Source organism: Folsomia candida, unplaced genomic scaffold, assembly GCF_002217175.1.
Source record: "Folsomia candida strain VU population unplaced genomic scaffold, ASM221717v1 Fcan01_Sc006, whole genome shotgun sequence".
In the NCBI taxonomy this organism is placed as follows: domain Eukaryota; kingdom Metazoa; phylum Arthropoda; class Collembola; order Entomobryomorpha; family Isotomidae; genus Folsomia; species Folsomia candida.
The window spans coordinates 6,859,669-6,884,368 of record NW_019091198.1 but is presented as its reverse complement, the minus strand read 5'-3'; the positions used below and the strand labels follow the sequence as shown (position 1 = coordinate 6,884,368).

The window sequence follows — 24,700 nt, the reverse complement described above, 5'->3', positions numbered from 1 at the left end:
TGTGCATGCACGAGGAAAATCGCGAGTTGACATTTCTTGCGTTGGCCCTAATACACACGCCTTAAACGCGCACCTGTACATGCTTTTGCGTCATTTTAGCATCAATTAAACACTGCCTAATGCTCCAATCATCATTATCCGGACCATTTCACGATTTGAACATAAGGTTTTAGAGGAGATAGGAATGAGGTGGAATTATAATGATGGTGCGCGTAAAAAGAGGGAAAAATGTACAATCTGCGTAATTACACTTGAAATTAATACGATGGATGCAAAACCTTGGTCGTGTATGTACAAGTTGAAATAATGAATTGCAAAAAAAGAAATTGTAAACATGACGCACGACCATTGTGATTGAAAACATGTCAGAAATTGACTTACAATACAAAAAGTCAGAAAATTGGCAGATATCCCGAGTGGCACAGTCAACCACTGTTATTCCATTGTTTATACGCTCCCAGAGAAACTTGTTTTCCAAGATCTTGTTTCCAACACAAGTTTTTTTGTTTCGCTGAGAAAACCAACAACATCGCCATTGGTGATCCTGCTGCCATTATTACGACGAAGGGAAAACTTTACAAAGCAAATATTGTGTCTTGGATAGTTGGAGGGGAAATCAGCAGTCTCTTTAATTTGGTCCATCTCTTCTTCTCTCTTGCCGGATTTGTCGGGCATATTGGCACCTACGAACCAGGAGGAAGGTGACAATGGGTGAGTTGGGAGTGCTTATATATTACCAATGAGGACACGGCACAACTATAATTTAGCTTTATGGTCACTACATTATTATTATCAGTATTATTATTAGTAGGTCACAGACACTAAAATATTACACAAATTGGTCACACCTCCTCCAGCGTTTTATCAAGGCCCAACTAACCGCATATTTCACCACATTCCGTGAAATTGCAACTTGCCCCATTTCACAATTAGTCGTAACATTGATGTAATTATTATACTTTTCGATGTACAGTTGTCTCGCGAGCTTAGGAGATAAGCCGGCACATTGTTTATTACGGGATAACAAGGACAAGTCGTATATATGAAAAATGTTATTAGGCTACACTCGTCCAACAACTTGGGCAACATTCCACCACATTGTTTGTCTGCTGTTCTTCCGAGCAGGAGAAAGTTGTGCTGGTGTTAAATAGTACATTGAGTAGTTGGGTGGGTGCAGTTGGAGAAAGGTGAAACGGGGATTATTTGTTGGGTTGTGTTGAGAAGACAGATTAGTCCGTTTCCTCCTTTGACTCATCAGTCCCTTTCCTTACAAGTTCCTTTCCTTCCCTTCCCTTCATTTCATTCCCACCTCTTCACTTGAATGGAGGCATTCCTCCATCCGTATTTATTTTGCGCCATGTCATGACCACTTTCACATCCTTACAACAAAAACCCTCGAGAGGAAACCTGCTTGTTTCTGGTTTATCATGCCGAGACGGAGATGTTGAGGACGAGGACGACGAGAAGGATGACAGTGAAATTGTCCTACGATAAGAGGAGAGAAAGTGTGACTAAAGGATGATGCTGGTAATCCATCAGAACGAGGAGTTACAATTGGTGTGCGGTAAGAGAAGCCCACGTCTGGACCAGGCCTGTTCAAGTGTTAGTTCTTACGTCATACTTTCAGCTCTACATACGCAGTATTTCTCAGGAAAAACTCGCCTCGGTTTATGGAGAAAGTGGAAAAGTTATATTGTTGGAAAACTCAATTTTGAAATTTAAAAACTATCCGAGGCTATTATGTATTTATTTATTTTTCTTTCTTTCTTTTCGTGAATAATCCCACGGGTAGTTTACACAGTAAACAGCGAGTTGAAACGAGCTGGTTATTTGCAATTTAGTCGGGGTGGATGAATGGTTTTACATGTTGACCCTGGAATGTGACTGCGACTCTTTGCAAAATCGGCCTCCGTTTTTCTCAGGATGGTTCGCATTTATCACAGAAGAGCCACAAACCAAGATTAATGTGTGTATTAGGGAGACTACGAGGATGTATGGGGCCGTAGTAGTCGTAATAGTAGTAGCCGTGTGGCGTATCGGGCTTGTTGAGCTTGCTTGGTCGAGATGATGATGACGGGAATGATCTTTTTATTATTAATGGAGCGAACAATGTCATTTCACTTTTGTCAAGTTATAGCTATCCATCTTCCTCTCTCGGAAGAGATGCATGTATGAAGTCGCTGCTTTATATGTGCGTATTCTGATAGGATCCAAATCTCCATCCGTTACGAACGCTTTTCGATCGACGATGAGATTTGCATTCTCTCCTCTTGGCGGTTTTGGACAAATCTGATTACACAAATTTATGCTGACGTCTCTCTCGTCTGGATCAAGTCAATTTTTTATTTAAACGTTCACCCGACGCAGACATTTTATTTTGCTCGAATGTATGCAAAATTGTGTAGCGATGTTGATTCAATGGCAGTTATTAGCCCACCGCTGTGCCAAGTTCGTGTCCATGTACTAAATCTGAACACCCATAATGTGAGAAAGTTGGTTGTGAGAGAAGGAAAAGTCAAGCTAAGGAATGAGTCGTGGTGGGGAGAGTAGTCGAATAGCCAAACTTTGCACCCATTTGTCTCCGCATCTCTTCTTGCTTAAACACTTTGAGTTTCTTCTTCTTCATCGAAAGCATATGCCGGAAAATGTACTTTTCCTTTCTCTTTCGACTCTATCAATTGGCTCAGGTGGTTGAAAAGTAAAGTTCATTTAATGAGTTGGTCGTCTCGTTAGTTGGGAAAAGATTAACTGGCAGGCGGCATGAAAGTCATGACAAATGTGTGGCGGTTGGTGTGGTTATGCTTGATTTCACGTCGCCATCCTTTCCCTCCCTCCCTGCCTGCACCACCACCACAGCGAACATATGCTGTCTCAAGTCCACTGGGGAAGGGAAAAAAGTCCTCGTGTTTAACACCGTAGCACGAGAGTCAGCAGTTGGGTCGATACGTTAACCGTTCAGCCTGAAAAGGTCAAGGTTCCACTTCACCAACCAACCACATCACACATCCAACTTTAAGAATCAGCTCTTCAACACTTTTCACCCCACAGCAGCACGAGAGAAAGCATCATACTAATCAACAGTTAAATGGTTCAAATTCCGAGTAATTCTGGTCTGGTCGGAGGTTCCAGGAGGGAAAAAACTGTGGTTGCTGCAAGTGAGCTGGATCGAATTTATATTTACAGAGTTTGGGCCGGATTAGTGTGTAATAAGCGAAAGTATGGATGCGAGTAGTGAAGTGAATGCAACAACAAAGATGAGTGAGTGAGTTTTGAGTTTGTGATTATTCTTATTTGGCTCCTGACACGTTGGACGGACTGCGGAGGAGAGTGAGTGAGATGAGGAGTATTTCGAGTCGTGCTGCACCGTCCCCGTTTGTCCAGAAAATACTAATGAGATGAGATGACGGACAGGCGAGGAGGAGATGACGACGAGAATAAGGACGCAAGGATGAAACGAGAGCGAGCGTGGTGGGTGCGAGACAAACCAGCCTAGGCGACTGAACCGTGGTGCTCCCTCATCAAGGGAGAAAGTCTTCCGCTCCTGCTGGATCAACGGGTTGTAATATTGGCTCGTTCGGCTGCATGCATCTCAAGTCTCTTCAAAAGCTCATGGTAGTTCTGGTGCCCTAGGGCGTATCAACATTACGTCGTTCAAAGTCAACTTTCACCCACCCTTGGAACACAAATTTCTTCACATATTCCTCCAGTCATACCAACTCAACCCTAATGCTCATCATAACACGAGTGGAGTAGCGAAATGCGTTTAAAATCACGCGTTCCGCATTGCAGGGAAACTTTTATAAACCAAGTTCAGATTTTACTTATCGCATAATTTCAAACTTTCCCCGTAAAGCGTTCTCCCATCAGACGTATGAGTGGAAGATAAGGTGATTCACTCAAAACCTGGCTCCTCACCAAGTCCGCGGCATCCCGTGTTATCTGTCCCTGCTGCCGTCCGTGTGGGGGGACAAAATCTATGGACAGGATGCAAGCGAAGGTCTGCTGAAGAAGAAAGCATCGCCAAAGAATTGGAGGAGCGGGAAGCCGAGAGACGGCGGAGACTGAATTTCTCCTGCTGTTCATACGGAGAAAGAGCACGTCTGGCGTAGCCGAGGAGGAGAAAGTTCTCCACACGCAACTAAACCAACGGGCTTGCCTATTGCTTTCTCGCTCCGTTCTTTTCAACCTACTTCTTCTTCCACGTAGCACTAATTTACCCGTCTGATTTATAATTTCAAAAACTAACTTTTCGACAATAGGATGTCATCTCTAGTTTTGATTTAGGCGCAAAGTTCTACTTCCCACCTCGAAACTAGGCTAAACAAAACTTGGGGATGTTAATGTAAGTGGTTAAGCTGATAATAAAAAGGTTACAAATCTCCATACTAACAAGTTGCTAATGCTATTGTTCTAAATTGTTCGAGTGGGTTAATCACCTCCACATCTGGGAAGGGAGACTTTATGATACCAAAACAGATTAAGGCACTATTTTGCCAAGTTTGAATTTAGTCGTGAGAAATTGTCAAAGTTCTGGAGGTTAATGTGGTTCGCTAATTCTTTTATTGTGTTATCATCCGTCAAAAAGTACGTAGAGGATTTGGCAATAATTAAGACAGGGAAGATAACACTTGTGCCAAGGCTGATGAGAGACCACATAATTTATAATATTCAATTTGAACTTGGAATACGTACAGAATAAATAAGTGACAATATTAAGAAAATATGAGCTTATTCATCGAATTTGTTTAGCCAGGTATCAGCCAACCGCTCTCCGTTTGCTCATTTTCTTGCAGCTTTCTCCGCACGCTTTCACACGTCCACAGACTTTACAAAGATTGCAGATCCAAACTTCAGACCGATACGCCCTCAGTTTAACGGCCAACTGCCAACTTCCTACATGGTCATCATTCGATCTCCTAAAAGGCGTGCCAAATAAACTGCTGCAAGAGAAAAACGCATCACGGGTAAATGTGCTAGATGAGCAAGCAATATTTTCACCTTGGACCCTTCACAATTTGCTTGAATGGAACACGATCAATTTTTAAATTTCTCATAGATCCCGCGTCTAGATAATTTAACTTATCCGTAAAGGTTAAACTATGCCCAAGGACCTCTCAACTCTTAAACGTTATTGACAAGAGAGGAAAATTCGTTGTTCTAGGTTAATATTTTATGAAAACTCTAAAATACTAAATGACAGCGTCCTGTCAATCCTTTGAAAGTTAATTAGTGGCTAAGAAACGTCGGAAAACAAATGCGAAACATCAGCTCACCTGGTTAAATTAAGTTGGACTCGCGTTAAAATAGGTATTCGACCTTGACGCCATTACCTGGAGATATATTTTGTAGATGCTTTCTAAAATGTTAATTGCACGTCAACGTAAAGTTTCCGGGCAATAAAATACATCAATTTGAGTCGTGTCGGTTCTTGCCCAGTGAAAGGTAGGCAGTATCCTCAACAGTTATTCATAAGCTTGTTTGCTACTTATGTATGACCACCAAGGGTAACATTCTTGGTGGTTTGTCCAACAATTTCTAAAGCTTCGGATTACGATTGCATCATTGCGACAGAAATTCTATTTCAGTTTGTCAATATTAATATTACGCAACTTTAGAGTTAGTGAGAGAGCATGCTGAGCCATTTTGGACAAATAAGGATAAAACTGTATATATATAAGTATGTATACAGGTTACATAAGTCTGGCTTTATTTAAGTTCAAAATTTCCCTATTTTTATACTCTAACAACCGACGAGGTAGTAAAGTACAGCGAGAAATTGAGGTACTTGTGAGTTTTTTCCTAAATAAACAGGCTAAATTCGCTCATGTCCTTATCGACTACAATCCAGGCTAAACCGATTGTATAACAGCTCATATATCCTGGCATCAAGGAGAATACAACTCCCACCTACAGCACAAAAAGCAGTGGCAGCATTCTCACTTTTTTAGTCACACGCTTCAACTACTACAGTAGCTCGCCACTTCGACAACCACCAGCTCCCGACCTCTCCGAAACTCAGCCACAACCGCTCCGAAATCCGGGTTTCTTCTTGAGAATGGATAACCTGAACGCAAACAGAGGGCTCCGACACGATCCTTGGACGACTGTGGGAGGAAATTGAGAAAATCCAAGAAATGGAACTCGCCACCTCAAGTCAATTTCGTTTTTGTGGTGTGTGCCACTTGATGTCTGTGTAAGGTCATTTGTTAATCCAAGTAATCTTGTCCGTTTGTATTGTGTGAATGAATACACGTACTGATTTGGATTATTAGATCGTGCTGAAAGGAGCTGGTAACTCCAGGGACGAAGTATTGATTGAAACACTGCAGTAAAATTATGCGAAAAATTGTGGTACTTTGTTGGAAAGGCAATTTTACTGCGGAAATAGACAGCGATGATATTACACGGATAACGGCGAATCGTCAGCATGGAGACTTTCTCAAACCAAGCAATCAGATTATGAAATCCATGCCTTGCAGCAAGCCAAGCAACAACAATATAGTTCATCGATGGTTATCAAGTCTAGTGCGGAATGGGTGTCGTGTCAATACGTCGTGTGTCATTAGGCGAAAGTTACTATTATTAGAGTGTATGTAATAGCCTATAATTAGCAGCACACAACATGCGAGCCGCACCTCTGTCTCAATTTTTCGTGTGCAACTGACCTACACAATATTTTCGGTCGAGACCATTGCACTGCAGCCAGTATTTTAAATAGTTGACATCCCACACCGTCATCATATGCACACACGTATGCATTGCATTACATAAGGTTGTACATATTGTTGGCAGCTTTTTAGTCCCGTCTGCTTTTGGGGAAATAAATATGTCGGAGTTATTCGTGCAGAATTTGGTGCTTCCTTCGAAATTTATTATTATTTCGTAAAACATGTCCTCTGGTCAGCAATCGAATGTCACATAAATAAATGAGATGTGTTGGTGATGGGACGATATCAGGTTGCTAATGCAATGCCCACAGAAGAAATTATACGTGAGAGATGTGCGAAATGTGAGCACTTCGTCCATCTCTCATGAACCTTTATGGCAACCCGTCTCCATTCCATCTGATCCAAACAAACATTATTTTGACCCAAAAATGCCTACAAAGCAATACTTATACGGTTTTGTGATAAGTACAAATGCACCACAACTGCGTCAAGCTACAAAATTCAGCCAAATTCGGAGCAAAGTTTGTACTAAATATTAATTTTATTACTTTTGTAACATGGAATAATTGTGTCCATTAGGTTTGGCCAGATTTTATCTCTCTCTCGTATTCGAAACTTTTCCTTGTGAAACTGAGTTTATCCCTTTTAAGACAATTTGGAACATGTATTTTTAATGCAGTAAAACCATGCAGTCACAGAAATACTACAAATATTTGTGCGAAATCATCTTTTTTGCATTTTGATTTGCAAACTAATTTTTGCTGGAATAATTACAAACTACAAGCTGTTCTAATGATAATAAAAGTACTTGTTTTCTCCTTTATGCCCGCATATAGTAGTTTTTGATAGTCTGATAGTTTATTTCTGGATGAATGAATCTCTCTTAGTTTTCTACCTACCGGTTATTACCTTAAAGTCATAAAAACTTGTTTGTGAAGAAGAAATTCTTTCCAGCAAGATATTGCATTTTCAGCGGCTTGCTTTCTCTTTCTAGAAAATAGCCTTGGATAATATACGTAAGGTCTCTGAAGCCGTGCATTTAAAAGGATTCGCATGTTTCCAACCTATATGTCCTACAAGTCTCGGAGCTGTTGAGCACCAACAAAACTCTCGCAGTTTTTTGTTCCTAGTTTCAAAACATCATTATTAATTTTGAGGGATGTTAAGGAGCCGAAATCTCGAGAACTAACAATGGCTTTGTAAGTCTAATCTAATATGATTATATAACCGAGTTTTTCCAGGGTTTTGGGAATTCAATTCTTGAACAATATTTTAACATTGTCTATCCCAAGTAGGTTACAGTTATGCCCGAGTTCTCCTCATCCCACCCGACCGAACCATTTTTATTCATTCACGGGTGTGCAATCTCCGTCAAAACTTGCAGACCCAGACATGGAGAGATTACTACGGGTTCACTTTAGGTGGTTCTAATTTTCACGGGATCTTATTAAAAAGATGTCTTTATCTGGGAGTGAAGAAGACCGCCTCTCCGCAGTCCCATAAGGCATTAAATGTTACAATATTATTAATTTAGAGCCTTCCAGCTCTCTCCGCTCTGCATGAAAAGTTGCCACGAGGAGCAGGAAAGACAGAGGAAGTGGATGGTGTTTTGCAGGAATGTGCTAAGTAAGCTTCTTATGACATTAAGTAGGGAAAAGCAGGAAATTGAGCCAGTCCAAACGAACGCTTGCTCTCTCTCTCCACTTTGGCGGAAATGCTTACTTTCAACAAGACGCACCGAGACACAGTTATTGTTGAAATGTTGTTCTGGAAGAGAGCAAAAGTGAAAATTCAGGACTAGAGTCCCTCCGTGGACATTAGAATTCATGTAATGGCGAAGAGCTCGTTCGGTGTTTAAAAGTGATCTTTTTCAAGCATTCTCCATGTGCGGTGGGAATGCATGGGAATATATGCGAGCCATTTCGAACGCTACTTTTGGACATAAGCATAGAGCTTTGTTTGTATAATGTAGACATTGAATTCAAGGATGAAAGGATCAAGTGTAGGTAGCACGGCTCGTGGGACGAGGCATCCACGTTGACTTGGAATTAGAAGCGCTTACTTGATTTATGTATCATCAATTTCCAACTAATGACAAGTTCTCATCCTCCCTTAACCTTAGCATAAATACGAATAAATAATACCAAGAAATTAAATGTATGTATGTCATCATGACGAGAGGGGATTTATCTCCATGTACGACTTTCTGCAGCTGTTCGACCCGTAATAATTCGATCTGACATGAATTAGAAGACAATGAGGCTTTCCATCACAAAGTCCGCGCATTCTTCCAATTTCCTTTTGTTTGTTAAATCCTTAAGGGATAAATGATCAAGGCCATGTTTACCTCTGCACCTGCCAAAGCTGGGCTAATGCATTATCTGCAATTATGCAGGCTTAAGCAGGATAATAATGTAATAGCAAACAACTAAAAAACAATCAGATCCAAACCAAACAGAAATTGGTCGGCTTAGTTTTGCAGCAGGATTAAATTGTGCCGTATTTTACCATTGCTCGTAAATTGAAGCATAGTTCCATTGTTTATTTTAGAATTGTCCAGATATTCCAGGGCTTGGTTCATTTCTCACGGATCAATTTGTTCAACTTGGATATTCACCCTATTTACGTTGCTGTTTAAATACCAATTTTGAGCTGCAACTCAGGCGTAATCTTTCAATTATATAGGTCATTAGTTAGTTTTCCCCTAGTTAATGTTCAACGGAACTTTCTGCACACGTACGAATTTGCACAGACGTGAATTAGCCATACATAAATCAGTCAACAAATAAGCTATCGATCGGAGTGGTGCGATAGAATGCTTCATTTTGGCATTTACTCTTGTAGAATAACGGACTTGATAAAATCCCATAATTTCAGTCAGATCTTGTTAAAGTCCACAAAAATAAAGCATGATCTCATTTGGAGAAAAAATATGCATAAAACTTAAAAAACCATTATGTTTAACAATTAGGACTTTAATTCTGCCAAATTTTTTTTGCAGTCCAATTTATGTAATAGATTTTCCTTGGACCAAATGTGGCTCAAAGACAGTAAGTTATTTCCGAGTGGGATGACACTTACTTGTAACATGGATCGTATATCGTTGTAGTTTTCCTAGTTTCCTAGTTTGTGTACTATCCATGTCACATTTAGCTCGCAGTTTTTTTCCAATTTAAGCCTCATCGTGTCGTTTTCATCCAGCATGTGCGTAGCATGAAAATTAAGGGAGTCCGCTTAGGGATGCTGCTACCAGTGTCTATTGACCGACTTCCACAAACGACAACGACGAGTTTAAAAGTTTCAAGCTGGGTTGACGTGAAAAGCTTGGCAACAGTTACAAACTAGGTCTTTCTATACTCTGCCCGGGCATAAATGGCGGAGGCGGATTACTTTCTCCACTCAATTAATGTTAATCGTTAAATTAACAGTACTTGGTAATAGGCGGAGAGGAGCGAGGACTAACTGAGCTGCTACTTTTACTGAGGACCGAAGCGTATGAAGCAGTGTGACAATGGCACCCAGGTTTCCCTCACATCTCAATTCATCTTCATGCCAAAACCAATTTGGGCAGAGTATCGCCCCTGTTTTATTGAATTGTTCCCCTATTTTATTTCTCAATTTGCATAGAATTGGGAGGAGGAGGAAGGATTAATCGATTTGAAATACTGCAGTCGACTGGAGTCGCAGTGACGCATTGTCATTGTAGTGAAATTACTTGAGCCCATCCCTCCGATACATTTCCCAGAATCAAAATATTTTTAAAACAGTTCCGCCGCCGCAAAGCTGTCGGTAATAAAAGTAGTTTGCTTTACTAAACTAAATGTTACTAGAAAAACAAGCCCGAAAGTGTATTTGTACGTACGTAATGAAGGGATATTGATGTAGTTTGATAAATGAGTATGTTACACGTTGGCACTCTCAGTCGTGGATGTTCGTAAGATGATGAAGCTCGTGTCATTTTCACCCACCCAACCCATTTTCGAGGATAAGATGGAGAAAGAATTGAGATTCATGAATTCTCCGCAGAATATTTACCCTCTCACTATTTTCTTGTATCGCTCACTTGGAGGCAATCCGTCTCAGTAAACCAGACCACGAAATGATTTAAAAGTCATGGACCACACGAGAGATCCAATTTTTGAGCTGGGTAAAGTGCCAGTACCGCCAGATTTGGTCATGTTAACGATACAATAACAAAAAATACGAGGTAGTAAAACTATTCTGGTGAAAAACTCAAGTGGAGGATGTGCATACAGCGGAATGTTGAATAGGGAACCACACAGTACAATAGTTGTCACCTTGTAGATAAAATATGGCACTGCGGAGAAAGTGATCCGACGACCGAGTGCACAGGATTTCTAAAGATTTCACCATACTCTTCTTCCTCTTCCACTTCATCAACATGTGAATTATTTATACAGTAGAATATTCATAAATTTTTTAGAGAGAAAAATACCCCAAATATTTACGAACCAGACCACGGGTCACATCATCACACTAAACATGTGTCACGAGTTTAAAATCCTACCCAAATAACAATTCATGTCTGCACGAGTAAGTATAAACCATATTGCATGAGGAGGAACACACTCATGTCAATCATGTCACACGACGAGAAGTAAACAGCAACTTGTCCCCAGGTCAGAATACAGTAGACTTTGAAAGATCTGTAAAAGTGGAAAAGCTGGCAGTTGGATTAGTGAAAGTGAAATATTGTGTTGGCTTGACTTTCATTCAAGTTGGGAAAATCCATCTGCAATGCCGGCGAGGGAAAATGGCTATCCTGCTGAAGCTCAGAGACCATTATCCATTCAGCGACTTCTTTATTGTGTCACGCTATCTGTATGGCATTATATGAAGCGTTATATTCTTCTGCTTTTGCAACAATGTGTACATCTTGCTATGCTGACCACCATCAGAAGAGCCATCAGAACCCCTTAATTATTTCATATTGTATTCTGCACACTGCATTGAATCCTCCCCTCCTGTCAAAATAACGAATGGCTGACAATTTAAAGCTGGTGAACTGCACGGTTTCAAACTTTGGATCGTTCGTTCGTATTCCGTGACGAGAGGCGAGACTGTCACTATTCACTTGCAGAGAAACGTTCCAAATTCCAAGGCGTGCTCGCAAGCCGCTCCACGTAAAGGCCGCTCCACATAAATTAAAAAGCTGCTCAAAGTTCTAAAACTTGAACTTAACAAAGTGAAATTTTCCGACTGCACTAAATCGAAAATTACGCATAACTTGAGGAGCTTGTCGAGACCATAGACTACATATTTAGTTAGTCTCATATGAAGTTCATGCTTGTGAAGAACACGTCATGATGATTATGCTGCTGCGATATGTATGAGGCTCTCGAAGAGAGTCAAAGTATTCGCTGCTGGGCAAAGTTCATTTTAATTTCATACAAATTTAGAACTGAAATTACTCTGAGGTACACAAGCGGAAGAATTTGAAATTTAATATTAAAAGGGAACCAGCGACATAATGAGAGCTCAACAACAAACCTGAAACACAATGGTGGTCTCAAACTTGTAATTTTAATTGGCCTGGTTCTACCCTTGACATTTAAAATAATTGCTGATATTGCTTCTTCCCAATTGTGAGGAGATTGTTGAAAGAGCATTACCAAAACTTGTCTCAGTAATTGAATACGGATGGATGAAGGCTGGAAATTAAAAATTTGCTGGGATGTATTCTTCCAAATGCGGACTGCATTGAGGGCCTGCCAGACTTCTCGTTTCCGACTATATCGCAAACTCAAGAGCCACTCGAGTTCTATCGCAAAGTTAAAATCTCTTTTCGCGATATTGGGGAATTTTAAGTCAGCAACTATTCTCCGCTTTTATTAAGCTGTTTCAATTTCATTCGGCTTGGATGGAAAAAAATCAGTCCTTATTTGAAGTGGAATTTATCTACTCGCACAATTTCTAGTGATTTGTGGAGGATAACGTCAAAACGAAATGTGGATGCTGAGTCAGTTTGATATATTTAGTGCCGTGTCCCTCGTGACGAGATATTGCCTTCACGAATGAATGATTGTAATTTGATTGCCATGCGAGTGAGTCGACGAATTGATGATATCAAACGGAAAAGAAAGGACTTACGTGTCTTTGTCGCCGCCGTCGTGGCGCGATGAATGAGCCGCTGCTGCTCTGGCCGTCCGCTCCTTGTGGACGATTCCTGTTTATTATCAGGAAGCAAAAAGTGAGGGTTAATAGGGCCAAATAGGTATTTCCGTGGGAATGAGAGTGAGAAAGTGGCAGATAAGTGAGAAACTTTGGCTTTCTTACCCATTAACTTCATCCATGGGTTGTTCTGGCCACCATGGCCCATGCTCCCACTCCAAGCCATCCTCCACGCTGTGCTCCTTCTTCACTTGAGGGGAAGAACTAGCACATCACATTTTTTTCGGTCACATTCACTTTCACTCATCTTGTCCAGGGTCTCCGCGTCATTATTGTTGCAGAATTGATAAACTATTTATTACTAAAACTAGAAGGTTATCTGACATGTCAGCTCCTAATTAAATTCTTAGCACTCAACTAACTACGTATGTAGAATACTCACAAAGTCAAAAGTTGATTTTAAATAGATATCTAATTGCGATAACTATTAGAGTTTCGCAAATTTAATATGTTTCTTGAAAGAGTCATTTCGCCATGAATAAGGGATCACTTAATAAAGCTGAGGATGAGACGTGTGTGTATAGTTCTTGATGATGATGCAGGGATATTTGGATAACTTGACTGTATCCAGCTTCTTGATAATAATGTGAGTTATTAAATCTTGAGCACTAAAACATATCACTTACTAGCATTTAAGTACAAAAAATAACAACTGATAGCACCGTATATCTAATTATATAAGTTTTGCATTTTCCACGAATATTTAATGATGTAAATAGTTTGAAATTAATTTGAAAATTTTTTCAATCCTTTGTTTGATCTTGTTTTTCTCGATACACGTTCCGTCCTACAACAACAAAGGAGTATAAATTAAAAACACATTTTATAACATCACATAACGCAATCATGTACATACATAATGGTGATTGGAAACTAATTCAATACGTTGGAGGAATCTAATTTTGGCCATAAATATACATATAGCAGCAGCCCCACGTTTTTACCAGAACAAGCAGCCATGTCCATGTACAAAGTCCTCGTTCCGGCAAATTGAAATAATTCAGTACTTTTCCTTCTTTCCAGTAAACTCAGCAGGACATTGTCTCAAAAGTGTGCCAAGAAAGAGACCGCTTTCTAATAAAACTTAACTTTTCAACTCAATTAAAATGTTTAAAACTTGGTTCCTCATTGAGAGAGAGCGTGTCCCTTTGCGAAACCAGGGACGTCGACCCTTGGGACGTTAACGGCAAGTGAGCGAGTTTCGACTTTCACTTACCCAACTTGAGCCAGCACATAGTTTGCCTAATTTAGTGAGTGGGTAAATATACAGCCAAGTTAAGTGAACATTTCAACGTACGAATCCCATTACGCTTAGGATTTCCCTACCCTCACACTTGTAGCAACCAACAGACTAATAAATTTCGGAAATGATACTTTCAAACGATCGTTTTATCATTGGCTGGTTCTCTCTCTCTCTTTCTCTCTCTCCGTGAGAATATGTTGGTCTGATGAACTCTACACACTCTGCCCGCACGTACTCGAAAACCTATGACTTCTCAAAACCCAGACAGGTATTAAACCCCAGCTCGTAATTAAATATGAGTGACATAACTTTGACTCGCCATAACTTTCACTTGTAAGATTTCAGACACAATGGTGACAACTTATAATGGAGGCGTAACACTGAACAATAACATCAATAAGACCAAATTTCTCCGAAATAGACACAGCCGTTTTGACGTCATTTTGTAATTTCTCCCCCTAACTTTTACTTCTTCAAAAGAAAAAGTGTATAAAAATTTGTCATTCAACAAAATAAGGGGAAAAAATATGGTCGCCATAAAAGAGCACCAAGTTTCTTCTCAAGTCAAACCAAAAAAGTGTTTACACATTCTTTTTTAATCAACAAGTTAGCCACAAAAAGTTGGGAGGCAGGATTTCTCCTCTCTTTTTCTCTTCACCACCGTCGTGGTTTTTGTGTTGCTGCTGCTTCGTGGTCGTCTCCCTTTCACTCTCAGAGACCATTTCATTCTCCTCTCTTCTGTTTGTCAGTTAGTCGTCCTTGACATCACATTTGTGGTTTTCTACTAAAACCATCAAGGTGGAGGAGCCCGATTGTTCATGCAGACGTCTATTAAGCTCATTTAGTAAATGGTAAATAAATATGAGAGGTGGAATAAGTAAGCTTGCCGATTCACACTTGCCGTACATACCTCACCACCAACCAAGAGTTCCCTATATAAATATTTTGTCCTAATTAGTAAAGTAAGCGTGGGACTGGGTAACAGCAAATTTACAAAACTGCCAATCATCCCTCCATGGTGAAAGTGCTTGTCAAGTGTAAATACGCATCCAAAATTAGGAGCTAATTCTTGACAGCGAGTTCAACGCGGAGTAGTCTACTCTTCAGGACTTGAATGATTTAATGGAATCAAAAACCACTTCCCTTTGTAACTTGTGTACTGTATATTTCACAGATTTATTTCATGAGTGAGGCCTTGCGTCATGCCACGTAGGCGGACAAATGTTTTTTTTGTGGGGGTGGATACAAAAAAAACTTTGACTCGACTTAAACGGGAGTTGTTGTAGTGATAATGTTCGAAATTAGACAGGACAACAAAGCAGTCACAAAGAAACTGTTTCATCATCTGCGAGTGGCATTCTGAAAACGCGACGTCATGTCAAGCGGTCTGATATGCATGGCGGGGAGCGAGCGAGCGAGATCGTACGCAATACTACTCCACAATCTCCGGAGGATTAGTTTTGCAAAGTACTCTCATAATATAATAACATATGATAAGGGATTTCTTAAAATTAGGTGGAGCTTTGCAAATCCCTCTTCGCGTGTGTGGTGTATATTGTGGTAGTTTTATCTGAGCAAGATGGATGCTGACGCAGCAGAGCACCCCCAGTCACCAGTGCAAAGAATGGTTGTGCCCGTCGTTCCTTCGTAATGTAACCGTCTCAATGGGAGCGTCGTCTTGGGCTAAAATGTAACTATCCGAGGAGGAGAAAAGAGAACATCTGCTGGTTAAGATACCACCATTGTAGACGGCAAAACCAAGCGAACTGGAGCGAATCTGTGTCTGGAGAGGAAGGGTGTGCACCGAGCTACGTAAAGAAGACGAGCAAAATCCAATATGCTTCTTGACTCGAGCAGCGATGGTTTCCAGAATCCAAATTTGTCTGAAATTGACTGACACGTAAAAATGCTCACAAATAGCCCAAAATAGAGGCTTGAAATCCATCTGTCTGCTACGGATTGGTTCACTTCCTCCATCATTTTGTCTCTCTGTTTTTCTTTGTATTTACAACTTTACATCATATCCCATCCCATTGTCTTTGTGTTCCTGATTTTATCTATTATTTATCAAACAAGAGCGCATCCTTGACTCTATAGGGTAAACATCATCAATTCTCTCAGATGGAAGGATGGTGATATGGTTTAAGACAGACAATCCAACTTTCATCCTCTCTTTCACCACTAATATTTGTAAGTAAGTAGTGGTGAAATAAAGCCTAGTACTGTCTTTTATTTCCTGTTTTATTTGCTCACACAGTGACCTTCTAAGAACAAAGTAAATAAATAACTCATCAAAAGGTGCAATTTTATTGTAAGTAATCATCCAAGATTTAAGTACAACTTAAAATTCATTGTTCAAATTCTCTCGTCAATATTTAACAACTCCATATGCATTGAAGATACTGCAGCAATTACGATGCTGCAAAGCATCAAATTTGAAATTATAGTTTTCATGCACCAACTACAATACCATGTGTTCATACTTAATCGTAAAGTACAAATGACAATATTTGCAACAGGAATTGTGCCGCAAAAAAAACTCGAAACTTAATGACGGCGGTCTCTGACTCCCATAATACGGCTCAAGATGTTAATGTTGGTAATCACAACTTGTGACAAGATCTCTCTCTCTCCAACTTGGGATAGAAAGTAAAAGTCAAGAGCCAATTTCAGACAACAACTGACACTGGCACCAGTTAATAAGAGCAAAAGAGAGAGAGGCGGGAGAGAGAGAAGAAATTTCTGCAACAAAGTTGGCAGAAAGTCTTTAAGGAGGTTGGTATGAAGAAATTTGGGAAGTCATGGAGGACAAGAGAGAGACCATGGCAGGACGGAATAGAGAAGTGTTGGAGATAATATCGAAAATCTAAATGATAATGGAATGATGATCGTAAACTCGCCCTGTTCTTCTATGCCGTTCTGTATTTGATCCAGGATTTTAGGAAACTTCTCGTGAAGGGCGGACTCGGTGATGATGATGATTTCAATACATTTCCGTCTTAGATACACTCGACAAGAAGGAACCCTTTTCTCACTACGACTTAGATTAGTGCTCAAGTGGAAACATAGAATGTTACTAAATCCGACAGATTTCGCGTAGAATGCAAGAATGACTGCTATCTAATCCGTGGTGGAAATAAATGCGTCTACACATATCCACAATCAGTGAAAGCACAATGCTTTATGTGCCATGTATTCCTTCCACGATTGCCTCAGGTATACTTTTTCCCTTCCGTTGCACTGATTCAATTTCCGTCCTTGCGTTGTTGTGTAATAAGAAAGGGACGAAAAATGTTGGAATTTTCTTGTGCAACACACCGAATGCAAACAGAACAGCATGGAGTTCGACATGATCGTTACGTGTACGTAATAGTGTTGTTGGCGAGGAAAATGTTAGCTGACTCGACTCGAAGTTTTTTTTTGCGACAAGAAAAACATGGTACATGCGATGGCTTATTGAAACCCAAATTTTTAATTTTGTTTCAATAGAATTACAATGAAAACATGGATTTTTTCTAGGGAAAAGTTGCGCGTAAAGTTCAGTGACATAACGATAGAAATAATGTGCATATGTGTTACTAGAATAATATACATAACTTTGAAGACTTTTTGGTGGAGTGTGGCACGTATGGGCGAAGGAGATAGTGAGGATGTGGCAGGAGAGGTAGTTAGTTCGGCGACAGGAGAGAGGATGAGGAGCTGCATGATCTATATTTAAAAAGAAGTGGATGCAAATTAAGTAAAGTATCAGAACGGGACGTAAAGCTGTACACATGTCACATTTGTATTATGTATATGTTTCTGTGTCACCCATGAAATATTTATTCCGTGGAAACAAATGCAGGATAAAAAGGTCGGGGTCTTTCGTACGTTGTGTGTGGGGAGCATCTGCCGTATGATGTGTACCCCTTTTTTTAAAGGCAGATTAGCCACACTACTCCCAACATCATCGTCATCAGCAGATCATCGTCATCTTCACATAGCTCAAGTCCAATAAAATCGCGTGGGTTCAATCCAAATTTCTTGTCTATCCGATCTCACGTGCTTCGATCGTCTCTCTAAATATTGGCTCCATCTTATCCAACCAACGTCACAATTTCATATCAGCGGCATATTTCGGTATATGATTAGGTATTCCGCGATTTTCTACTGTACCTAATTCCAACCAACTCTCTGGCGTGATAATGTTTCGAATTTTTACAAATCGAAATGGAAATTTTTCGAAAAAATGTGTCAATTTAAATTTCTGTCACTCAAGATTTGAGTGTGAATCTGAAAATTCCTGATTCCTATCAGTGAATCCAATGCATAATACACAAGTACACTTTCCTCCATCAGAAATGCAACCCTTATCAGCCATGCACCTCTTCCCCTTTGGCATTTTCTTCATACTTGCTATGGGCAACACACGCATGGACATAATGAGATTGGGGAAACACCTCTCATCCCTCGTGCAATCAACGATTCGACACGTCGACTCTCATTGTTCAAAGTTAACCCAATCAGTTGTCAAGAAAACCTAGTTTCCTCAACATTTGATCGAATTGTTCAGAAAGTTCACACATCCACAGAATAAATTTGTAGAATTGTAGATTTACGATAAGCAAATAACAACAATAATACACTCAATCTCAATATGCCTACGTATGCACATTTCGTCGAGATGATGGGCTAGAATATGAGATAAACCACTGCCAAGCCCCTCCGACTATCCGAACCATTTGCGACTATATCGATATGTACTCAACACATTTGAAGTCAGAGAGCCAAAACCTCCATAATATTGCAAACTAGCGGTGACGATGGCAGAAAAGTTGCGTGTGCAATCAGCCCATTCGTGTCGTCAAAATTGGGACTACTTTAATTTGAAAAAATGATTAATTCGTGAAACGCACATTGGTTAATGATCAAACCAAAATTTCGCGGTCAATATATTTTTCAAAATTTTCAAACCTTGTTTTCAACCTCTCTGGATAAGAGATATTAGCCCAAAATTAAATCACAATTGTCACCCACACATAAAATCACTGGAATTTCACAATTTAAATACCATACCTTGCACGTATTTAGCTGGATAAATATTAAATAAATGGTCCCACAATTCACAGCAGTTCTTGTCCCACACAGAATAAAACGACCGTTTCGTAACACATCCAACAACCCAGACATTAAAATGCATTCAAGCAACGCGACCTGGATTTCCTCCTCTGGAGAGAACGGGGGTAATTATTTATTAATCCGACCCGGTATTCGTCGCACCAAGTTGTGGGGTCTTACTTAGGCCGCGGTTGAATAAGAATGAATATGTCATGTTATTATTCACGGGAGGTACAGGTTTGAAATTAGAGTTGACAAGGACGACTAACTGTGAATAAGTGAGAAGGAGGAGGCTGATAATGCCACTACATTCTTCCAAATAGGATAAGGATCTTCTCCTCCAAGGTGAAATAAGCGCCTAGTAGGAAAAAATATCCTCTTTGAAGCGACAAATTTCCACTTCACCAGGACTTGGACGACCAAAAGGAACAATTATGCAGCACATTTCACTGTATTTTTCACTTCACCTTTTTTCTCCTCCAGGGAGCCGAGATCTCTTCGTCGATACCGTAATGCGCGTGTAATTTGCAGAAATCAGCAGATTCCATGAGAGCGAAGAATGCTCCGACTCACATTTCACGGTATTCACAATGCAACTGATCTTGAGCCGGTGATGGGGTAGTGGTACTCGTATGGTGGGATGGAGTGCATTTGTGTAAATATGTGTGTATACAGACTAGTGACACGGTGGGAAGGAAGAAATGGACCACTTTCTTATTCGTGTGCATACTTGAAACAAAATCCTCGGGATGAGAAAGGAGTAGGAAGAAGAAGAAGACGATGAATCAGAGTGAGCATGAAAATTAGCACACGTCTACCAACCTTCGTCTACTACGATGAAAATGACGATGACGGCATTTTGTATTGTTTCTCGTTTGATGTTTCACTACCTGGTTGTTTCTGCACCGCGATTGCCTCAAGGCACCCACCACACTTACTTTCTCCACTGAACGAGGAAATTTCCAGCTCTGCTTTTGCTATGCGAATAACAGGACTAGAAAACGTAATACATTCCCTCTCTCTCTCTCTCTCTTTCGGTTTGTGGTTGATGGTGGTGGTGATGATGGTGAGTCCTGAAAACAGAATTCAAATATATCTGCTTTGCGACTTGGTAGAGTTTTTGAGAGTTTTGAGCTTTGTGAGTTGATATGAGAGACACAAAGTTGTTGAGCACAAGCTACGTCGTCTCAGCATTGCATCGAGGAGTTATCCAAAAATAAATCTTGTCCTGCTACTCATTCGAGAGGCTCTCAACCAAAAAGCCTTGTCCGTCCAAATCAAATGAATATCTATGTGCTTCACATTAGTACTTCGTTAGCTTTGTGGGTCTGTCGTCCTCCAATGCGGCATCGGCACTGTGACAGCTCTTCCTGGCACTCACACCATCGTCGTTCGCCGAGATTACAGCTTATGTACATTCAGCAAACGTGGTGGTGAAGCGTCTTTTCCTCTCCACAAAGGAAGACGGAAACGGATTTTTCGAAACATACAGATACACTTGTATTATTATTGTTATTACGTATACTCCAATAATTATCTGATGTGTGGTTTTCCACTCGTGCTTGCGTGTTCCTCCAACTTGGTTGTATGTCGAGAGCACATCTAGAATTGGGGGAAATGGTGTCATCATGCAGGGGAAAAATTGTATTATGTGTTCAAAACGACTCTTTCAAGGTTTCCTTGTTAGTAATTCATCACATTATGTCGTCTGAATTTCCTCTGTACCAGCATGTTCCAACTCCGCATACTTCTTGGTCCGATTTGTACGTACATGTGTGTGACCGGATAGGGGTGCCCAAGAAGAAGACGGTTCGTTGCGGAGAGAGAGAGTGTGTAATGACTACAACTAGTAGACAAATAATGGTCGGATATGTATGTATGTTGCATGGTGTGTTGTGTCCCTTTGTTCAGTGCAGTGGTTTTCTTACTTGTTTGTTCCAACAACTTGGGGCAAACAAGGCAAACCACAATGTAATATCTACTCTTTTGCTCCCCACTAAATGCCCGCAATACAGAAAATAGAGAGAGAGAGAAGGAGACGCGGCCTAGCCTATAAAAATCCCAGTTCAGCGTTCAAACTGCCTGCAGACCGAGCTGGGATTAGGTTGATGGTTGTAGAAAAAGTGTGAGCGAATAGTGTATCGTAATAACATCAAGTGAAGTACATCCTCCAAAACGGTTCCCCAGACAATGCACCAACGCTATAATAAAGCTATGGCTGTGCTCCACTCCGATCCTTCAATTAAGCATAATCAATATCCCTCCAGTTTAGCGTGATACGGATTGCTCAAGATTTTACAATTGGAATCGAGTCCAACCCGAAATTGGTCTAAACGACAACCGCCCAGCTCGTCGTCGTCTCCACTAATTGTGAGATGAGGAAGACAGACACCGACACCGTGGCTGGATTTCGCTTAGAAACTTTCTTGTCTAACTTTCCCTGCCTGCCTGCCTGGGATGAAGGAGACTGAGGCGGCTTGACGTGGCAATTTAGAAACATTTTCGTTAGCTATTACTCTGTCGGATGAACTGGATCCTGTGTTCGCCGGAAAGATAGAGACGAGGAGAGAGTGAGAGAGTTGCCTAGAGGCTGGAAATTCTCCTTATTTGCTTCAATTGGAGATACAAATTTGAAACAAATAAAGACAAACAATCCAAGAAAGTGAGCTTCCTGTAACGTTTTGCTATGCATGGGAGGAGGTGCCCGTTCCTTTCTTTAGTTCGAGGTGTCAGTAAAATTCCTTTGATTCAGTTCCACCCAGTTTTAAGGGCAGTATCATCTCACAGACATAGTACGATACTTACGAATATGTATGTATGCATACACAAACGTACGTACATACATATACGAGCTATAGGTTACCATGAAGTCAATTGGCTACGGGTGTTGTAAAAGCTATATATAAGCTGGGCGTTGATGCTGGGCGAAGTTCCACTGCTGCAGAGTGCATTAAATTCCTTTTTACTTCAATAAATATAAATCTTGTGCATTTGAAAGCTGCACAACTACTTTCTTCTGTTTTAGCCTCTGCTTGCTTGCATAAGCATTATTCAGAGGAGGAGAAGCGTGAATAAAAAAAATAGAACGGCATGGGAGCATCCGTCACCTCTCGCTTTCACTACTTCTGGATTATTTGGTGTTCTTACAACCTGAATCATCCAGACTTTTCTCCTTAAGTCTTGATTATCCGAGTCCAAGTCACCATCACAATGGCTTAGCATTCTCTCACTTCTCTCTCTCTCCCTCACGCCTCCTTTCAACTTGCTTTGAAGAATGATTCACAAATAACAAGACTCGAGTCAAGTTGTCAACGTCCATCAAACTATAAAGGCGTCGTTTGCGATTTTCACTTTCCAGAAGGAACAGTGGTCCAAAGACGGGCATAAATTTGGACCAGAACGTCCAAAAATTTGGGACAAACAGGCATTTCAAAGACGCACGTCCGTTGTGAGTGGACGACCTTCCCCTTCAGAATTTTCACTTTCAGTATCATTCAGAAAGAAAGGAATTTCTCGTTTCCTGGACAATTATTTGAGAGAGAGGACTTGTTGAGTATCACCATCGATCTGGAGGAAAGAGCAGTAATGATATGCCGCCTTCCTCCTTCTTGGTTCAAAAGAAGTCGAGGTAGAGATTCCTAGAAATCTCGTCATTTTCTCTTCATTGCGATTCCACAGTCACGGAGACGGGAATTCAAGCCTACTTCACAAAGTACAATTTCTTCATCTCCGTTGGACAAAACTTGGCCCCTCTCCTTTGTCCACTTTAGTGCTGACAATCTTGGAATTTATCATATTGCTCTCGACACTGATGAGGAAATCTCAACAATCTGGTTGAAAGAGAGGTCGTCATCGAAGAGTGGCCGGAGGAGATTATTTTAGCTCAACACATACACATGTACATTCCCCATCACATTCCATTCTCAATTTAATTAGTGTTAAGAGCAAATGCACTAATCACTCATATTTTATTATACGAACCTACTCCTCATACCATTTGTACGCATAGGTATACCAAATCTGCGCTATTATTATAGGAAGAAGCTAATCATACAAATCACGCTCTACATACTTCTCTGCACGAACCAGGTACAAAAATAACCACACGCCGGCTATGTGTACCACGAGAGAAAAGATATTGTGCTGCCAAGGTCAATTTAAGTAATTTCCTGCTGTCAAAATAAAATATTAAGTAACCTGTATTTATACACTGCTGAATTCCACGACTACTTCCCAGGAACACGACATGCTCCTCGCTCACCTTAAAAGAAATAAGATTTGCTCACTGTTCCATTTATTTAAAAAATTAATCTGGCCACGAAGTGAGAAATGTATTATTCCAGCCAAAGTGAAAGCAAGCGTGCCGTTGTGGTTGTTTATATTAGACTCGTCTCGACGCTCCTGCCCCTGCCTGCACTCGCAGATATCTGCTACACAGGCCAGACTTTACTGAGAAACCACCATTTATCAAAGCAGTAAAAACTGGAGAAAACTTTTACCACCCTTTCGCCCAGATTATTAGTTCTTGTTCACCCAGCTGGGAAGGAAGGATTTTGCGGAGGGGAAGAAGAAAGGGTTATATAATTTGCAAGATTGCGGAGTCTTTTATTTCCGTCCGCCCGGGATGAAAAAGTTTTGTCATATTCTCATGACGAGATTGAATTTCGGTGGGAAAAGATGTACTAAAAATCAGCGATAAACTTGAAATTTGTTATACATACAGGAGTACTTTTCTCTCAAAGGGTGCATATTTTACTACTCAGGGGACAAGCGGGGGTGAGAAATAATTGGAAAAAATATGATGTCCACAGATAAAGATTATACTGACCAAGAAGCATGAGCAGAAGAGGTATTAGTGTCACACGTACCGGTTATGATGTTGAATCCTGACAGCTACGAGCCGATTTGGGTTTGATTGACATTTTTTTTCACACTTGCAATAATATTTTGATCACTAAGTTTTGGAAAATTCTTCACTGCTCCCTTAAAAAACTAGAGCTGTGTGTTTTTGTATAATATGATATGATTTCAATTATGGTGGGATATTTCGTTTTGCATATGATATGATTTTTGGATAGATTCCAGATTTTTGATGAGAAGTGTGATATTTCGCTCTCCTTCTTTTTCTGACCTACCATTTATTCACCACCAGTCTCACAATGACAATTCTCGTGCGGCTGAATTTTGCTAGCCTTTAGAGGAGCACAAGGGAGGGTAAACGAATGGGTGAAAGTAAAACCACCGCCACCGTTCCTGAGGTCAGGTCGAGTAGAAGGGTGCTTCACAGAATACTGAAATTTAGTCGAATCTCTGAAACTATTACTTTAGTCGGTCGGAGGTGGGTGAGAAGGTCCCAGAAGTGGTTTCTTCGGGATCAGGAGAGGAGCGACGAATGTTGAGCTCCTGAGTCCTGAACACCAAACTACAGACTACAGGGCCACACGAGAAGTCCAACTACTTATTCCATACCGAAATTCCGAACCCGGGCGCTGCTGCTGCT

At 40.6% G+C, this 24,700-nt stretch overlaps 1 protein-coding gene across 5 annotated transcripts in view; it reads right to left on the bottom strand.

Moving 5' to 3' along the window:
• LOC110851000 (potassium voltage-gated channel protein Shaker) overlaps window positions 1-24,700 on the bottom strand; it is a 111,564-nt gene extending 86,864 nt beyond the window's left edge. Inside the window, exons 1-3 of one of the 5 annotated variants that reach the window (XM_035853199.1) lie at window positions 24,069-24,700; window positions 12,966-13,647; window positions 12,780-12,855 (exon numbers count right to left, since the gene is read on the bottom strand). In XM_035853199.1, coding sequence (XP_035709092.1) covers window positions 12,780-12,855; window positions 12,966-13,026 — 137 coding nt within the window. In that variant the 5' untranslated portion in view covers window positions 13,027-13,647; window positions 24,069-24,700. Of the gene's footprint in view, window positions 1-381; window positions 3,372-12,779; window positions 12,856-12,965; window positions 13,648-19,158; window positions 20,011-24,068 lie in introns of those variants that run through there. The other 4 variants (XM_035853200.1, XM_035853198.1, XM_035853202.1 and 1 more) reach the window with 4 other exon arrangements.